The 19,076-nt window shown below is 42.8% G+C and overlaps 1 protein-coding gene across 2 annotated transcripts in view; it reads right to left on the bottom strand.

Annotated features, from left to right (window-relative positions):
- Positions 1–1,753: 1,753 nt before the first annotated feature.
- Positions 1,754–19,076, bottom strand: part of SLC2A13 (solute carrier family 2 member 13) — a 136,265-nt gene continuing 118,942 nt past the window's right edge. The window contains exons 8-11 of one of the 2 annotated variants that reach the window (XM_040656984.2): positions 9,306–9,427; positions 9,021–9,173; positions 7,778–7,906; positions 1,754–5,196 (exon numbers count right to left, since the gene is read on the bottom strand). In XM_040656984.2, the coding sequence (XP_040512918.1) occupies positions 5,177–5,196; positions 7,778–7,906; positions 9,021–9,173; positions 9,306–9,427 (424 nt within the window). In that variant the 3' untranslated portion in view covers positions 1,754–5,176. Of the gene's footprint in view, positions 7,907–9,020; positions 9,174–9,305; positions 9,428–19,076 lie in introns of both variants that reach the window. The other variant, XM_001232939.7, reaches the window with a different exon arrangement.

The raw sequence follows: 19,076 nt of genomic DNA, 5'->3' as shown, positions 1-19,076 counted from the left end.
ACAGGGGTTGGGTTGGCTGCAGGACCCAGAGCTGTGGCTGTTGGGATGACAAGGCGATACATCACACTGCAGAAATGTACTCTGTTCCCTGGAGTGAAGTAATTCTCCCGAAGCAGGAGGTCTGCGGGGACATTTGGCCTCCAAAGAAGCAACGCTCCCTGCAAATGAGCACATTTTTGGAGCTCCTGAGCTGGAAACGGGAGCTCATTGGCAGCAGTCAAATGAGTTGATGTCATCACACTGTGAAAAGATGAAGCCAAGCACCAATTTAGCAGCAGGGCCTCCTCCAGAGCATCGCTCCCCGACAGGGCTGAGGCCGCCCGCTGCAGGCCCACTGGGGATGGAGATGCCCTCTTCTCTGTGCAGGATGACTTCTTATGGGGCTGCCACCAAACATCTCCTTCTGCAGCTGCTGCAGTGCCAGGTGGGTGGCAGCACTGAAACAGGCTGCAATTGGGTCAGTGGTGGTGTCCATTTTGGCAAAATACACTAACTGTACCACGTACATCTCTGCGTATGTGGCCTTGGGAGATTAAGCACTGAACAAACACCGCAGTGCTCAAGAAATGTCAAAAGAGAGAGAGAGAGAGAGAGAGAGAAGAACATGCCTATGAAAACCTGAAATCTAGATTAAAAACACCTCATACTGGGAGACTTAGCCCATTCAAACAGTTTATCAAAAGGAGATTGCAAGGAAACCTGGTTACTGCACAGAGTGGGCACTGCTGGCAATAAATACAGCGCCACTGCCTCCGGCAATGCTCCTCTATCAGCCGACCCTGCTGGGCTTCAGTGCTGCTGTGAGAAGCCCGGTGCCAACCTGCATGGGAGCCTTGATGGCAGCAGCCCCAGCACAAGCCCTCGGTGCGGCAGCATCTTTGTGGTGTGGCTCTGGTGTGGATACGGCTGCACCCAGATGTGATGTCCGGGCTTGGAACAGCTCACAGAGATCTGGGAGAAAGTGCTGCTGCCCACAGCTCAGTCCAGGCTCCTTTCAGCAGCAACATATCTATGGGTAATTGTTTTGTGATAGCAGCTGCAAGAGAGGGAATGGGAGAAACCCAGAAAACGGAGTGTTTGACAGCAGGGCCACCAGCTTTTCATTACTCCAAAAGCCGCTGTGTGGTTTTGGTGACAAGTAATCTGAACGGCAGCCATTCATCACCTTTACAAGCACTGTCAGCCATAAACCTTAACATATCACCTGTCAGTGTGGAAACCATGAGCTCAGTCTGCCTGTCCTGCAGACACAGCGCTTTGCTGAGCAGGATCCCAAAACCAGCATCTCCCTAGGAGCACTGCTGGAGCCCCCAGGTCCCAGGTCAAAGGGTCACAGCATGGTCAGAGCGAGGCTGAACCTCACAAGGGCACCCGTGGTGCGTGACATAGCAGGGAGGAGCAGGACTGCTCCCACTTGGGCTTGAGTGTCCCCAAAGCCAGCTCTGCTCAGGAGGCAGGGAGCATTGCGGCCCTCTGAGGAGCTGTCCCTGGTTGCACATCACCTTGGCACGAGTTGTCCACCCCTCAGTGTGAGCTGTAATTAATTACAGCCCTTAGCAGCTCTGTCCCAATATGCCACTGTCACTCTCTGGCTTAAAACATTCTATTTAAAACCACATCAACACTACCCCAAATTATTCTTCTCCTTCTGTTATTTCAGGTAAGCCCATGGCCTGTTTTAGCTCGTTTTGCTGGACGATGCCATTTTCCTGCTCTCTGAGTATCCAAACAAATAAAACCTTGAGGAGGATTCTGTAATTAAGTATCACCTTTTATTTTGTTCATTTACACTTCTGGCACTGACAATTCTTTGAAGATACTTACTTTTATGTAAAGACCAAACGTCATTAAAGCAATCAGAACAGAAGTCAATTAAATAATTATACATCACTGAAGTTTCAGAAAATGTACAACACTTTCATACGTTATAGGCTTGACTGGCTGCAAAAGGAAATGGCACATGGTTGACATCGTTAAGATAACAAAATGACATGGACAACATGACAGTGAGTTTTGCCAAGATCTGTTTTGTACCAAATACCATACCATGCGCCCCGATGGCACCATATGCATGTCATTATGGAACACAAAAGCATTTATTTCTACCAATTTGGTCTCCAATAAAGTCTCAAATACCCTAAAGAGAATTCGTGGCAGAAAGACCCGGGCGATACTTTTGTAAGGTTGTGAGATTCCAGATGAAAGGCAGACACACGACTTGTGCCGATTCCCACTATGCCCCGGACCAGCAGGACACTGGAGCACATGAAGAACGTCAAGAACAATCATCCCATCACTTTCATGGGCACTACTCGGATGCCCGGCAACGCACACCAGGCAGGGTGGGGGCACGAGCTGGGGCTGGCAGCCCAGCACTGTGGAACCCTTGGGCTTCCCCCGAGCACCCAGCTCACCAGCTGAAGTTTCTCCTGCAGAAGTCACGACGACAGTCCTACATTCAGTCCTCTCCAAAGTCTGTGCAATGCTTAAGGCAGCGAGAGAAATTTGCCTTTATTTTAACACTTCCTGAACGGATGTTTCCTTTAGAAATACAGGGACGTTATTCATAATTAATCAGCGCTCCCCTTACTTGTGCAAATGCAATGAAATGTCAAACTGAATTTTGAAAGATCAGGGTGGAACTGAAGCACAGTTGAAGCTTTATAATTACACACCCCAGGTCATTCAGTGTAACACACCTTGTAGGAAAAACATGGAGAAGTGGGACTTGAGGTGAACTGTAGGTTCCCGAGGCCGGGTTCTGGTCCAGCTCCCTGTGTGCTGTAGTGAAGCTGACAGTGAGCCTCAAGGAGAGGTGCGGAGAGGTTAAGAACATGCCGCTGGGTCACACTGACAGCTCGGCCTGGCTAAAGGGAATGCTCACATACACAACTCTGGAACACCGTTAACACCCATTTACAAAACACTACAGTGATGGTTATCGGCACATAAAAAACTCTCTATATGAAAACATACACAAAATAGATAAGAATTGCCATTTTTTTTCAGACTTTTAAAATCTATAATATAGTTGCCTTTAAGGAGTTTTTACCCCCAGTATCACAAACAACACTATTCTTTAACAATGTTCACCTAGGTTTTACTGTGCTGACGTTTTTAACACTGCCACAACCTAGACCACTTTGTGGATTACGCTTACTGTACTGTACACAAGGCGATGGAGATTGATAGAAAACCACCAAGAGTTTTGCACAAAAATGTGACTTGTTAAAATCCAGAGAACAATTGTGTCACTTGATAGGCAGCAGCTACATGTAAGCTGTAAATATTACCTGCAATAAAAACACATTTTGCCATAAAGCACATACTGTGGCATTATCTGCTTCTGGCCTGGTACACAAAGCTCTGTTTTCTTCCCAATGAGGAATGGGGTTTGGTTGGCTTGGCTCTCTCAGAAAAAGTGCATGGATATCTGACTCATTAAAGTGCTTTGCAGGACTTGCTACTCTAACTTAGCTCCTACTCTGTACAACGAAGGCTCTGCCCCTTCCCTTGCTGAGTTTGGCCTGCACAGCCTCTAAGGCAAGCGCAAGGAGAACTTCAAGATGTCTGTGTTGGAGCAGCACTACGCTGAGCAGTGGAGGGTGGGTGTGAGGCTGAGAAGCACAGGGCCTGCTCTGACCAGCCCGCAGTGTGTTTGCAGGGAGTGCCCAAAGGAAAGGCCCTCGCCCAGGGCCAGGCAACCCGCAGTGACCTTCAGAGTCAAAACTTCCTCCCAGTGCCCAGCTGAGGACAAACAGGGTGAAAGAGACTTCACGCAGAGGAAGAAAGCATTTGCTTCGCTATCTCTATGACCACATCCTCACCCCAACGAGGAGGAAACAGAGCCCTTGCCCTCAGCCTGCCCGTCCCGCTGCCCTCTGCAGGCCGCCACCTGCGCCAGGCACCTCCCTGGTCCCCTGCCCTTCCGTCCCACAGGAAAGAAGCCGACAGCTCCCATCGGCTCCAACCCCATCCCTACCAAAACGTGATGCAACTTTCATTTCTTACCCCATACTGTTTGACAGGGCAGGCACTGAGACTCGCTGGGTGTCACTGTCTATGGGAGCAACCTAAGGTGCACACAGCACAATGCAACTTCAGCCCTCAAAAGGAGTCCCAGGGGCTTGCTTTGCTGTTGTTGGTTTGGTTTTCTTTTAAAACCAAGTTTGTTTCTCCCTTTAGAAAATGATTTTGAGCAACAAAGTGACAGTGGGAAGAAACAAGTTGCAAATTACTTCACCCCCCCAGCACTGTAAGAATTTCAGCATGGTTAACAAACCTCTATAGGTGAATTAAGGTGAATTAAAATATGAAAGGTTAAAAACTCATCAGGAATTGTTCCTTTTATTTTTGCTCATAGGCCTAAACCTGTAAAGAATCCGAGCTGCTGAAATATCTCAGACTGTTGTGTGTGATCAGCGTGCGATCCACGCACAGCTCTACCAGCAGCACTCCTCATGCACAGCATACCTGAATGAAGGTGCAGTCCCTGCAAAGGAACTCTTACCCACCTCCTGCAGAAAGCTGTCTGTAGAACGACATTGTGCTTAGGTGTACTACTTATGCCGCTTCATAAATTAACGTTCTGTCATAAGAAATGACTCAACTACACTGCATTTGTATTCTTCTGTCTGGAATGTCACTAGCACTACCCTTAGCAAAATTTCTTAAAACTTAAACTATGCACAAATATAAAAATCTTTGCAAAATAGAAACATTTATTTAGTTATCTTCATACATTATAAATGCTCACAGATTCTAAAAATAAAACCCTAATTGTCTAAGATTAATTTCAAGTATTTGATCTCACTTTTAAGATACATAATGCTTGGTAGTAGGTCCGGCATTTGTAAGGTGTGGAATGTTTCCTTTGTGTAAAGCAACCCTAAGAGGAAGACTAAAACCCAACTCTGGGTAGGAAAGGGGGTTGACACCAAAGAAGCCAATATATTTTGCATCCTCACAAGAAGTAGTGACAATAAACAAGATGCTTGTGATTCGGTGATTTTGCCTCAAGAAAAAGGGCCCAGGATGTAAAACTTATAAAATAGAGAACTGCTATGAGAGAGATTGAACTGTAGTGTGGGAAATAACCCAGTGCTGCACACAACCGAACGCCACTTCTGAGAACGTCCATGAAACAAAGCTGGCAAAGAAAGATCGTCTTCTGCTGCTAAAAAGTCCCAGCACTGCCTGAAAGAAACAAAAGAGGCTGATCTTGTGACAGCAGTTTTCATAGGTGCTTCACTTTGGTTATACCACCAAAATGCTGCTGTTTCCTCTACCTGTGGACATGGAGGTAAGTGCTGGAACTGGGAGCACAAACCACTTCCACCAAGGGGCCTTGGGCTCATGCTTCTGGGGGATCAGAGACATAAGGCCTTGTCCTGAAAAGCTGGGAAATACCCGCTCAGTCTGTCTTCGTGTAGCATCCCAGCGTGCACAGGTTGGGCAGTAAGCACCTATCCACATGCTGCTGTGGGTAACAAACCTACTCTGAAGAAGGGTCCTCCAACAGATATTTTTTTGTTTCAGAAAGAAACCCATTCACCCTGAACTTCATTCTCATCCATGACAAGTGTCCCTTTCTCTCATTTCAGGTACTGCGCCTTTGGCAAGGCTTTGAAGTGGCAGCAGCCCAACAGATGGTCTGAAACTGGTGCATTTGGATAAAGGTCCGAGAGCTGGTCCTTTCCAGCTGCTCGTGCTTACAAGCCTGGGAATATTGTGTGCTTATAGAGAGGGAGGGAGGGTGGAGGCTTGGGATGCAGCCCTGTCACTGCCCATCAGAGGTTCAAGGTCAGTCTGCTCTTTGCGGAAACTCACTGCTCCCCCTCTGTGCTAATTTTCCCTTTTATTCCCTGTCAAGTTACAGAAGGATGCTCTAAAATATTTTCTTTCTAAAAATATTTCTTTGATTTATGAAGTAAAAAAGAAAATAACCCAAAATACATCCAAGTCACTGAATTTCAATAATTAGAGAGTAAGAAATCTCTCCTGTATAAGATCAGACAGCATAGTGTCATTACTTCATGATTACAATAAAAACTCCACATATTATCCAATAAAAATAACTTAGTAACAAATGTCCACTATCATTCTGACAGTTCTCTTACACTCAAAATATTTTTCAATCCAAAAAGAGCCCACAAAGTGTATCTATATCTATAAAAGGTAGTGAACCCAACAACTTCTTTAATCCTTACACAATGAAAAATAAATGTATTTTTACCAAGCAAGTGGGGAGCAGCCTACAGGCAGAGGAGGTTTTCCACATTCATGAAGCAAAGGTTTCAGAGATAAGAATTTGAATTTTATATGCTTTCAAACTCATACCTCTGACGAATTAAAGCCGTGGAAGGAAACAGGGCAAGGAAAAAAAATAACATTACACTTTTATGTAGCTGCATAAAATTCAATTTGCCAAGGCAAGCAATCATGGCAGTTGAATAAAACACCATTAATATTTTCATTAGCACACTAAATACAGCCACCTTGATTTTTGTGCCTGATGGTTTCTTGACAGTTTTGCAATGCTTCAGTAAGGCAATTAATATGAGATGTAGGCTTCTGCCCATCACTGATGTTTTTCTTTCGATCCGGAAAGACACTGATTGACTAAGAGCATCTGAAGGAAAAATTTGCTGGGATTCACTCACTCTGCAATAGGAAGATAAACTGAAGGCAATTTGATTATTCATTAGCAAAAGGCACAGGAAGGAATGACCACTGTGCATTTAGCAGCAGAAAACCTCTCCCTTTCTTTTAGTTCTTCCAGCTCATGATTTTTTGTGTTCAAAACTAGGCGCAAACCCAAATGTACACATGCTGAAAAGGAGAACAAAAATAGTTAATTTCCAACTGAGTGTAGCCTCTCTGCTGTCTGTAGCCATGTACACCACCAACTCATTGGTACATGCAGCCACGTCCTGGGCTCTGTTTCCTGCTCTCAGAATGTTGTTTTGGCAGTGGATCTCACAAACACGAACTGCTGACTGCAGCGGTCCTTAAAGAGCAGCAACCGAGACTCAACCTGGGACAACAGACTCGTGCCACCTAATGAGGCACCACCCAGGTGACCATGGCTCTCTACGGTTATCTCAAATGAATACCAATGAAATTCCTTTGGGATAAATTTGGACAACGTCCCCTCTGGTAGACACAGGCGATATCTGTAGCTTTTACAGTCAGTTAATCCTTTAAATGGCTACCGTTGCAGCAGCATCCTTTGTTGTGTGGCATACAAGAGCTGTCTGATAGGCTGCTACGAGATGGGGATCCGACCGATGTCAGCTGCTTTCTGACTAGCTACAACATGACTTTAACTTTTGTCAGTATTGAAGATAAAGACAACCACTGACCACCTAGGATAGCCTTCTACATTCATCTGGCACAGTACATCATGCAAAATACCTCGGCATGGTGTGGGATTGCAAACATCTGGTTAATTCATATAATTGTGGAATTCAATCTCTTTTGGAAGCCATTGCTTTTAGTTATCAAGAAAACATGAGCATATTGAATTTCCTCCCAAATGGAGCCGTTTTGAACATGAAGGCATTTTTAACTAGACAGCAGAAAGGAGAACCAGACCAGAAGCAGGGCAGTGAGGTCACCAGAGAGCTGCTTTTCCCCCAGAAGGCTTTTACATGATTAAATACATCAGCAGCTGAAAATTATTCCACATCAGAAGCATCATTGTCAGAAAGATGGTAATTACTTCCCTTCACCCGAATATATTCAATATACCTCCCTTCATCAGAATCTGACATACCACATGTACATAGCCTGCTTTCAAACAAAGATTCAATTTCCTCTAGTTTTTTCCCTTTAGTCTCAGGAAGGCAGCCATAGATGAAAAGGAGTCCCAGGCCAGCAAACCCTGCGTACAGAAAGAAGGCTCCTGCAATACAAAAGAAGACACACAGTCAGTGATAGAGCATCCCACCCCTCTGGGATAGGCAGAAGCAGAGGCTTCGGATAGCAAAGCAGTGCACAGAAGAGTGCAAGGGCTGGAGCTGCATCTGTAACACAACCAGCTGCTTGGCTAGGGTGTAGGAGAGCACTGCCTTACTATGTGTCTGTAGTCAATTAATGAAAGCAATTTTGTTTAAGATAACACTCATCCTGACATTGGAAAGTCATTTTGCTGTTAAAATAAGCAGCAATTAAATTATTACTTAGCCAATAAAAAAAAAAAAAGTTGATAGGAAAGGTGAGAAGTTTCTTAGTTTTTCTTAACATCACAGGAATCACTAAGACTACTTTCCAAAAATGAGAAACTTCAGCAAAAAAGAAACAGCCAGGATTAAAATAATGCTTGAGACTCTTACATCTAATTATCACTTATCAAAGACAATTGGCAGTGAGAAAGATCTCATCACCCCTCATATATTTGCCCCCCTCCCCCCAGTTATGGGGAGCAAAGAAGGCACCAACAGCCCAACATTTACCTGCCAGTTGTTTCAAGACTGGAAAGAAAAACAGCAGCAGCTGAAACGCTCTGCACCAGTAATGATGTGAAGGTCACAAGATCTTAATGCAATGTATGGCATTGGTAGTGCAGGGGCTGAGCAGTAACCTGACCAGCTCCCCACAGGCTCCAGCAGACAGGACTCAATAATTGACAGCTGGGAGCAGACTGGTAGCATCTTCAGCTGTACGGTGTTTTGGCAAAGACAGCTGATAATGGTCTTGGATGCCATTACAAAATGAAAAACTGCAGATGCTGTCTTTCTAAGTGAAACATTTCACCAAGTCCAAAGGTAATTTTTTCAGCTTCCTTGTTTTATGCAACTTTCTAGATTCTCTTTCAAAGGTAGAAAGAAGCGTTTCTCATGGAAGCAGGACCAAACTGCAGGCAGATCATACCAGGTCCCTGGTCTTAACGGAGCACAGTTAGCTGAGAACACCGCATCCACAGTTGCAATTTCACAGCCAAACCAACGGAGACCTAGAATCTAACCAGCAGAAAATCAATGCTAGCGCTGTGTCCATGGACACGTACTGGTCCTTACCATAGTAGGTCAGATATTCAGCTGTATGCAGAAAGGTCAGTGACACCAGCACGTTGAAAACCCAGTTGACTCCAGATGAACACGCATTTCCTGTGCTTCTAGCCCACAGAGGGTAGATTTCAGAATTGACGGTCCAGGGCATGGGACCCATCCCTAAGAATTAAAAACAGGTCAATCTCAGTTTAATGGCTGAATTGAAGAGCAAGTTTAATGTATAGCCTCACCGTATATTATTTCACCTTTACAGTTTCTTAAGCTTCAATGTGAAAACAAGCATTAGCTTACCAGGTGCAAAGAAAACCAAGTATAAAATAAGGCCCAGAAGTGCTGTCCAGGAGTATGGAGTGGGGCAGAAATTATATGCCCAAAACAAATCTTCCTTTTTGAATATGGTTTCATTTGAGCACCTGAAAAATAACAATAAAATCTGGTATTAAACAATTTTCAGGGAAATGGATGACATATCAAAATAAACATGGCACATGGCTTCTTAGGGAAAGCTGACAATGTGAAATTAAGAGAGAAAAGGCCCACCCTGTTTTATCCTTTGAGCCAAATCCTACATTTGGAAATGTGCTTTTCCCTGAGCCTTACAGATAGCACTGTGTGTGGCCTTAGGAAGAGCACCTAGCAGCACATTCCTGAATTTAAGCACTTGGCTTGTATCTGCTCCTTCAAATGAATTGCCTTTACCAGGTCAGCAGTCACACCAAAGCCAATGAGAACACTAACACAGATATCACACAGTGCAACAAGAGGTGCAGCAGCAGGAATCTGAGCTGAAAATGAAAGGATTTAGGTCAAATGGAAGTTAGTCCTTAAGTCACCAATGAGCTGTATGCAGCACACTTTGGGTGTAATGGGTAAAGGCTATGGAGTGTGCTACAGCAACGTGAAGTTGTAAGGAAAAGAGAAATAGACTTCCTTTTCTCTGCAGTGAAATAATGAGGAAGGTCACAGCATTTCAAACTAGGAAGTAAAAAGCAGAAGGTAACTGAGCTTGAGCTGATAAAAGAAAAAACGATTTTATTCCCAGGACTATGTAGAAATTGCATATTTCTAGGAATAGGCATAAAATCATGTATTTGAGTGCCAACAATATAATGTATTTTAAAGGAATTCTGACAACTTCATCTTTTTGTTATATATCTTATTTCTGGAAATCAGCATTTGCTTAAAGGAACAACAAACCATTGCTGTAAGTAGAGAAATGTTTCAGCTGCAATCACAGCAATTGCTACAGCTGGAAAAATGTGTACTTCTGGGAGAGCAGACTTAGGCAGAGAACAGCCTTTCATATGCAAACCATGCTATTTACTTGAAGAGAAGTCACAGAGTACTGAACATCTGTCTGGACTACAATTTCCAGATTAGCTGAGCACTTATATGAAGGATAGGACCATCTCGTCTGTAGAAAAACTGGAACGAACCCTGCACTGGGTGATAAATCAGAGCTGGGCAACAAACAGCAAGACAGAGGAGCGAAGAGTACCACTGCAGCCAGCTTCCAATGGCAAATTTCAAGCACACCTTTCTCCTCTACGTTTCCCATTAAGAAACAACCAGCCTGCTCTGAACTGAAGAGGAATGAATGCTGGTGAGTACCAGGGTGCCCAATGGGTGTCTCTGGGGAAGCAACAGTCCTGATGTTGGCAAGAATGTAGCAACAAAACAACTTTTAAAGCAAGACATCACCATGAAGTCCCAAACTCAGTTTTGGGACAGTCAGACATCCAGAATTCAAATACACTTAAACAGAGGGGTTAATCCAAGAAAGCCTGGAAAAATGTGTGTCTGAAACCGCAGCCCACAAACCCTTTCAGTGGCAGTGCCAGCCTGCACCTACCTCATGTAGCACACACAGATTCAGTTTTGGGGTGATTAATAATACAAGGAGAAGAGAGTTCAGCTGAACAGCCCCCTGACAGATACATCCCTCAAGCCCGTGATGCTGACAGCTGCCAACTGTGCTATTTTTGCCTTCTCTCAGAGTGAAGTCCTACAGCCAGCATTGCCACTTTTTTCTCTTGCTTCTCAGTACTGCCCAGGTTCCTTCTTACGGCTTGGCTCAGTGTCTCTTTTATGTCATGACAGCCAGGCAGGGATCATTCCCCATCAGCATCCACCCTGACATTCCCACGCTGATCTCTCACCACATATGGGTCACATCAGCTCCCAGATACATCTCAGGTACAGAAGGCCGAACTGTGCTGGAGAACCATCCTTGTGTTTAAACCAGCAACTCCATACATTTTAAGGAAATGCTGTTTGCAAGATGGATTACTTAATACCTGGAGATGACATTGCCACCCTGCATTCCACCTTAATAGCTGCCTGCTTCAGATCACAACACTGTGAACTCATGGCACTGCTGAGTGCCACGCATTTGTGCAACTGCACGTTTGCTTCTTTGCTACTACTCTCATTTCACTCGCAGGTGTTTGGTAATAAATACAAACTGATTAGCACGCTACAATGCCCTGTTGCTGAAAACAGTTTCTTCAGTCAGGCCAGCCAGCTTGGCAGCTCCATGAAGAGGAGCTTCACGCAGTGATGTGCTTGGTTAATTACCTCACATACACCTCTGCCAGTGCCAGCCAACCTGCCGATTCACAGCCCAGCTATGGGCAGGGTGTATCCTCTACCACCTTTCCCTACAGAACATCAATGTGGGAAAGCCATGCATCTCTGAAGCCTCCTATTGCAGAAGCTGCTGACCCTGCCCTGCTCTCTGACAGTAACTGAGAGGAAATCCAGTTGCAAGAAAGCAGATTCAGTACACTGAAACAGGAAAAACAGCACAGGAAACGTAGATTTAACAGAAACCTTGCAATAATAACCATCTGTGCTTTGCTTATCCTTCAGGAGTAAAACAGGATGGCACACAGAGTATAAGCAAAGACATCTGCATTTGCTGGAGTCTTGCATGTGCTGGGTATGGACAATGATAGCACCCTGACGAGGGCATGTCCAGGGATGCACTCAGGTGCTGTCGCTGTGCTAATTCTCCTGCTGCACTCCATTTCTATGAGAGCTGCTATGGTGCTAAAGAATATATTAGTTACTTCTGTATAAGATAAAATCAGATACAATTCTGAAATTAGTCTAGGATGAAAGACCAAATAGGAACCTACAACGGAAAGCTGACAAGCAGCTACTGATCTCTTCACTAGCTAAAAAGCACAGGGAAGGGTCCATGTAAACCACCTGCAAGTGAAATTATGCAGGCACGTACCACTGCAAGTAAATAACAATGTGCTGGGTCATTGTCACCTTAGTAATAAATGGTAAAGACAGACCACATTCTTTCCTCTGAAATTACTGCCAAAGTGAAAGCACGATAGCATTACATTGAAAATCTTTACCACTCATTATGTGTTTTCCCCAGACAATTTAGAAAGCACATCTATTATAATCAGCGGAAACCAAACCTACTGACAATTGATGCGAACAATTCGAATGATTGGAAATAAATCAGAACAGCAGCAGATTTCTACGTTATGTGCATTATGTATTTGGTTTCAAAGCCCATCCTTGATCAGATTTAGCCTGTAGTTCAGAAGATGTAAAGCTTTGCTCCCTGCCTTCTAAATTACCTTCATACGGCGCACTAAAAGGTGAGAAAGAAGGGCTGCTGCAGGTGGTCTAGGATGCAATTCTTAACAACAAGAGGATAAAACAAGATAAGACCACTTCCTTGATAATCAGTCTAAATTATCCTAATAGTTGAGCCAATTTGGCTGTAGGATAATTCTCAACACTGAAATCCACAAACCAGGGAATGTGTTACATGCTACGTAGCAAAGGCCATGGCAGCACAGCACAAGAAGGCTGATTTTCTTCTCCAATTTCTGTTAATTTTTACTTTGCTGCACAGTGAGGAATGCGTGGCTCTAAATATATGGCTTTGTAGGAACTAAATGTTTCATTTTGAACAGTCCTTATATTTTCAATACGAAAGCTGCTAACTTCACATTGTCTCTTATGCCCTACGGAAGCATCTGAAATGGATTTAGATAAAAAAAATTCTGAAAGGTCAGAATTCAAATCTAATGAGATTACGGAAATAAATTACTGCTAAGGAAAATCGAAAGCGTTATCATTCGTGTTCTTAAAAAGCTCATTAGAGCAGGCTTATTTCCAAAGAACGCATCCTGCTCTGAGATAAATGTTAGCACTGGGTTCGGATGGTGCAGAATTCAGATCTAATTCTCAGTTGCACTAATCCAGCATTTCTTTGTTCTAACAAGAGGAAAACTGCTTAAGGACTGTTGTTATGTCAGACTTTTGTGTCTGGGTTATCAAGACAGTGAGAGATGACAATTTATCAACTTAGCTTCTGGTCTAACACCAGTTCATGGGATTTGAAATATCTCCATTAAAGTGATTTTAAAAGTCTCCTTGTGTAAAGTGCTGACTTCTATATCACACCCACCAAACTGAGCAATATGCAGTTATCCTGAGCCCACTGACTCAGCTTTCCACCAGAAGCCTGGGCACGGCAAGGACAGAGCAGCCAACAGACCTCACTGAGAGTAGCTGCTGTCTGCAAGAGGAGCACTTTCTGTGGGAGATGCTTGGGGACAACTACAATTATTTACCCACAAGCAGTTACTGGTCCTGTGGAAGAGTGCACTCCTTAACATTTGCATTACTTGTTACAGCTTCTCTGTTTCCGCTGAAGATCATTAATTTGTCCAAACAGACCCCTAACTGTCTTAACATTACTTACGGGAGAGAACTTAGTAAGTTACCAGCTTAACTGTGCAATAAGTTCACATTGGTCAGACATGTAACTAAGGACAACTCTGGAAACTGCCTCTATGCTGTCCATCAGGTGAAGTGGAGCTGAGGCTGATCCAAACAGTGCCCAGAATTAAGGTGTGCTGGCACCAGAGGCAGAGGAGTTTGAAGCTACACATTCATTCACCCGGCCTCTACCATCTGCCAAATGCAAAAAAAGATACCTTAGCAAAATCCATACAACTGCAAGATATAGTTTCACTATAAAACAGTATATCGTGGTTTAAAGAGAAATTTCTGCTCCTTTCAGCACCTGATTTTATTTTTATATGTAGACATACGTACGGTAAGATGCTATCTGAAGTCTCAAAGTGTAACTCGTTTCTTGCAGCAAACAGCAGATTAACTACACAATGAGCAGTGTCTGAACCCATACTGAACTTCTCAAGGTTCCCTGGCTGCTGCCTGCTGTGCCTCAGAGAAGATGCACCGTAGACCCACGTCTCTCTAGAGAAGGCTGCATCCACTGCTTTGACTCTGTAGTTGGCAGGGAGAAATAACTCATCCATTAAACTGGATGCTGCTAAAAATACACAGGTGGCATTCTTATGCCAGGTGATGGCAGTTAACAAAGTAATAAAGCACAAACACACAAAAGCCACAGAAAAGAACAAACATGTGCAACCTTGAACAACGTACCCATACCATGTTATGGTATTCTCCTAGACATCAGTTAACCCTCATTGCATTCTGCACTTTGAGACATTTACTACTGAGTTTTGCTAAAACTAGTAAGCAGTTTTTAAGATACCAACATGCACCTTAAAGTCTCAGGAAGAACAGTTTACTACAAGAAAGCTCCCACTGAATGAGTTTGCACATGACAGAAAAGCAGTGCTTATCACTCTGAAGCCCACCGCTGCAGGATTCCTTAGTTATGCATGCAGAGCTGTGAGTTACATCTTGAGCAACTGAATAATAGCTGCAGTAATTGCCGCTGTCCAAAAGATCTGAAAACTTAAACTGAAGAAACAGAATTAATTAATTTCTTTATGCACTGCATTCCATGCACAGTGAGTTTATGAGTGCTCCTACGGCCAGCACATTGCCAACAGGAGGATGCTCTCCTGGGGCTGAATGGCTGGCGCTTCTTGTTCTGCATCTGGGAAGCTGAAAGCACACAGTCAAAGATAAACTGAAAAGGTAATATAGGAAGCTTGGCTGCTTTGCCTATTTCAAAGCCAAAGAGCTCACAGTAGCTTGCTTTATTCTGCGCCGTAGGATAAGAATTTCTACTACTGTTTAACATTTTAAACAGACGCTTCTTACAGATGTGTTTGGAGACAGCTGCAAACAGATGTAGAAATAATCATCATTATTCACATTAAGCAACTTCTTTATTGGCAGTTATCCTCCAATCCTTCTTTTATCTTCTTTCTTACAGGTGTCATTGAGACCCTACAGACTGCTAAAATCTAAAATCAATCATAAGGAGTTTTTGACTATATATCATAAGACTTACATTAATAAATTACTTAATATTTCATGTATCTAAGCATAAGAGCTCGCTGAGACAACTACTTTATAGAATTTTCTCTAGCATGACTACCTTCCATCACCTCTCAGGCTTCTCAGAAAGCACACCTGCATGACATTCAGTGCCCTGCTCTGGTTTGCCTCTGTTCCAGACCATCTGGACAAAGGAGCAAATACTTTTCATACATGCATATATGAAGAAAAGTCGTTGAAGAGTTTTAAAGACTGGTATTTTCCCCAGCTGTTCCTATCTTTCAAAGTCCAACCTGCTGCTCCTTTAGGCTTCTTTCCCACCATGCTGGTGTCTCCTGAGCTCTGCTGGCCTCCTCGTGGTCACTGGCTGCAATTGTCCCACCCTGCTGTCATGGTACGGATGCAAAGAGGACCAGGCAGAATGGTCTATACCTGAGGCTAAAGCCCTCCCATCAGATTTCACGGCAGCTGGTAGCACTCGTTAAGTACACCTGTAAGCCAGTCTCATATCGCACACTTGGGAACCACGAATGGAAATACACAAATACCTTTTGGTTTGTTATGGGATCTGGGGGATATGGAATCCTTGATATGTGAAGGGACCACATCACACATGCACGGACTTCTCTTTCTTCCCAACCATTTTTCTACTATTCTAAAGTACCTGATGGTAATAAAAATGACGTATTTGTGCTTTACAGAGTGCCCCATCCTCATCCTGATTCTGATCTCAACTGGACATACTCAGTTTATCAAAGTATGAATTAAAATTAACTAGCAATAATTAAATGGTATGATTTTGTAATTCTGTCATGAGCAAACCATAAATAATTTAAATACTGTATTAATAATGCAGAAACTTGTGGGGGCTCATACAACAGCTATGAAAAATAATCATCATCTGTTCACTTACGTGTCCTGTAGTCGTGCCTACAGAATCTCAATGGACAGAATTCAAATAAAAACCTTATCAAAATGCAAACTCTAAATTAGCTTTGAGTATAAGCATCTTAGCTTAACATTACGGTCCTTCATGCATTTCTGCCTATGCTTATTTCAATGACTTTAATCATTACACAACAGGTCAGAGTTTCAAAATAAGGTGTTCAGTACATCTTAACATCAGACACTTGCAGGTACCTAATAAGTAGCCAATGGTACTAAATCAGCTATTTGGTTAAGAGACAAAAATGAATGAAAATGGCATATCTATTTCATTTTCTTGAAGAAAAACTTCAAAATTGCTTTGGCTTTCAGAAAAATGAAATGAGAAAAAAAGGAAAGGAATAGAAAAATCCTCAAACAACTTTTTGGTTTTTTTAAAGACTTTTTTGCATATTTTTTTTTTCAGAAAATGATAAAAATGTTTAAATATATACAGTTACAGAAAACGAGGATCTTATAATAATACTTTAAATACAAAACGCATGTATTTAAACATATTGCTGCACAATCGGAGCACATAGAGGTCTAATCTATAACCGTATGTATCCAAGTCTAAGATTTAAACAGCAGGCAGGAGGCTCAGGTAACACCCTGCTAAGGGATTGACAGGTTGAAACCACAGCTGTGAAAGTCAGATGAGGTATTCTCAGGTTAGGAAGCCACGACGCAAATGTGTTGCTACATGAACCCAGAAGTCTACTTTGAAGAAGGTTTGAAGGTTTGAAGATGCAAAATTCAGTGATATCTACAGCACAGAAAGGTGATTCTAAGGTGGAGAATCAAATGCCAGTATACACCATAAATAAACAAGAGTACAATCTGGTAATTATTTATGGATAGATTCTTGCTAAAAGTTAGTCAATTATTTAAAGACGCTTTTCCCTGTAGACACACAGAGTTATGTTTTTGTTTCTTTAAAATACAGACATTCTGAAGAGCTTTATCCCAATCATATGATTCACTTATTAGCCTGATATGTTGATATTTAGCTGCAGAAAATATTTCTCCAAAATATCAGAGAAAGCTTCACTGACAATGGATGTCATACACGGTCAACATTTCAGGAACGTATCAAGAAGCAAAGCCCACATCTGCTAAATGCTTTCCTGAGAAGACAAAATAACGTATTTTTGTAAATTTAAAGATCAATCTGAAATATAGTATTTCAAGCCACCAAAGAGTATGAAAATGCAACAGAAGAATGCACTATTTCAGGTACTGCTGAGAAGGCAAGAGAGGGCAAGGCAAGATTTTTGCTCTTTTGCCCTCTCACGGTTGTCCTCTAAGAATTTACAGTCACTCACATCTGTGTACTTTAAAGACCAAGACCTTTCATAATTCTTCCTGCTTTTTCATCTACAGAATGTTCTCAAAATAAATTATCTGGCAGTCCATACTGAAATGTATGTATGCACATGTTGGTTTCGTCCTATTGATTGACACATCCTGCCACTACAGTTTCTGCATCTGCAAGAGATTGTGCCTGCTGGTCCACCAGGATTTTACTGCTCACCACAGAGCTCTGTTTGTCCATGTCCTTGATCAACTTTACTAATCCAAATCTTTTATTGCTTCATTAAGATAGATTCCAGTGCTCCTTGCAGCTTCCAAACCAATCATGGGCATGAGGACTTCAACCACTTTATAAACATAGAGGTGTGCTCCAGCACAGTGCTATTGGCAAGTTATGAAGCTATGGGGATACTACCACTTCCCTGTGCAGCCTGTTCCAATGCTGGACCACCCTCTCCATTAAGAAATTCATCCCAACTCCCCCTCAGCGTAAGTTGAGACTGTTTCCTCATGTCCTGTCAGACACCCACCTCACTATAACCTCCTTTCAGGTGGTTGCAGAATGCGATGAAATCTCCCCTCAGCCACCTTTTCTCCAGACTAAACAACTCCAATTCCTCCAGCTGCTCCTCAGAAGTCTTGTTTTCTAGTCACTTCATCAGCTTGAGCAACTCTACATACTTCTTGTAGTGAGGGGCCCTGAACTGAACCCAGTACTCAAGGTGCAGACTCAGCAGTGCGCCACACAAGGGTAGAGTCACTTCCCCAGTCCTGCTACCATACTACTTCTGATGCACGTCAAGATACTGTTGGCCTCTTTGGCCACCTGGGCACACTGGTGGTTCTCATTCAGCCGGCTGCCAACCAGCACTCACAGGTCCAATTCTGCTGGGCATCTTTCCAGCCACTCTTCCCCAGGCGTGTACTGCCGAATGGGGTTTTTATGACCAAAGTGCAGAACCAAATACTTAGTTGTTGATATTTCACAAATTTTAGATATAACAATCATTGACTAGACACAAATTTTTAGTATTAATAACAGAAGCACAACGCTGTCTGTGTACTAGAAGACTGAAAATGTGTGGAGGCAGTCTGGAGACCACAAGAACTGGTTTTACATGTTTTTGGAAGCGGAAAGAATATGGAAAGAGCTCCAAATGGAATTACTGACAGAAATAGGGTCAAAGAGCTCAATAATTTCTGATTTCTGCTTCCAGAAGTTAAAGCATTTAGTCTTTCCAATTGTATCACTTTGTATCATTAATATTTAATAATTAAATTATGGAAAGAAATTGGTCTGAGGATAAGGATGTCAAATACAGCACTTTAGAACTGCATGCAAATTTACTATCAAATAAATCTCTACACAATGTTTAATCTCATTTGATTATTTTTTTAATCTGATTTTACATTTAATTAACTAAATAATTAGCATTTTAAAGTTCTGGTTACAAGACAAATGTGAACCAGCTGTGTATTTGCTGCAGAAGCATTGGTTCCCTCAATGGCAGCCATCAGACCCCGAAGGCGGCCAGCAGCCCCTCTTTCTTACTTCCTACAAAGACA

Source organism: Gallus gallus, chromosome 1 (genome assembly GCF_016699485.2).
Source record: "Gallus gallus isolate bGalGal1 chromosome 1, bGalGal1.mat.broiler.GRCg7b, whole genome shotgun sequence".
Lineage (NCBI taxonomy): Eukaryota > Metazoa > Chordata > Aves > Galliformes > Phasianidae > Gallus > Gallus gallus.
This window is presented reverse-complemented; position numbering and strand designations above follow the sequence as displayed.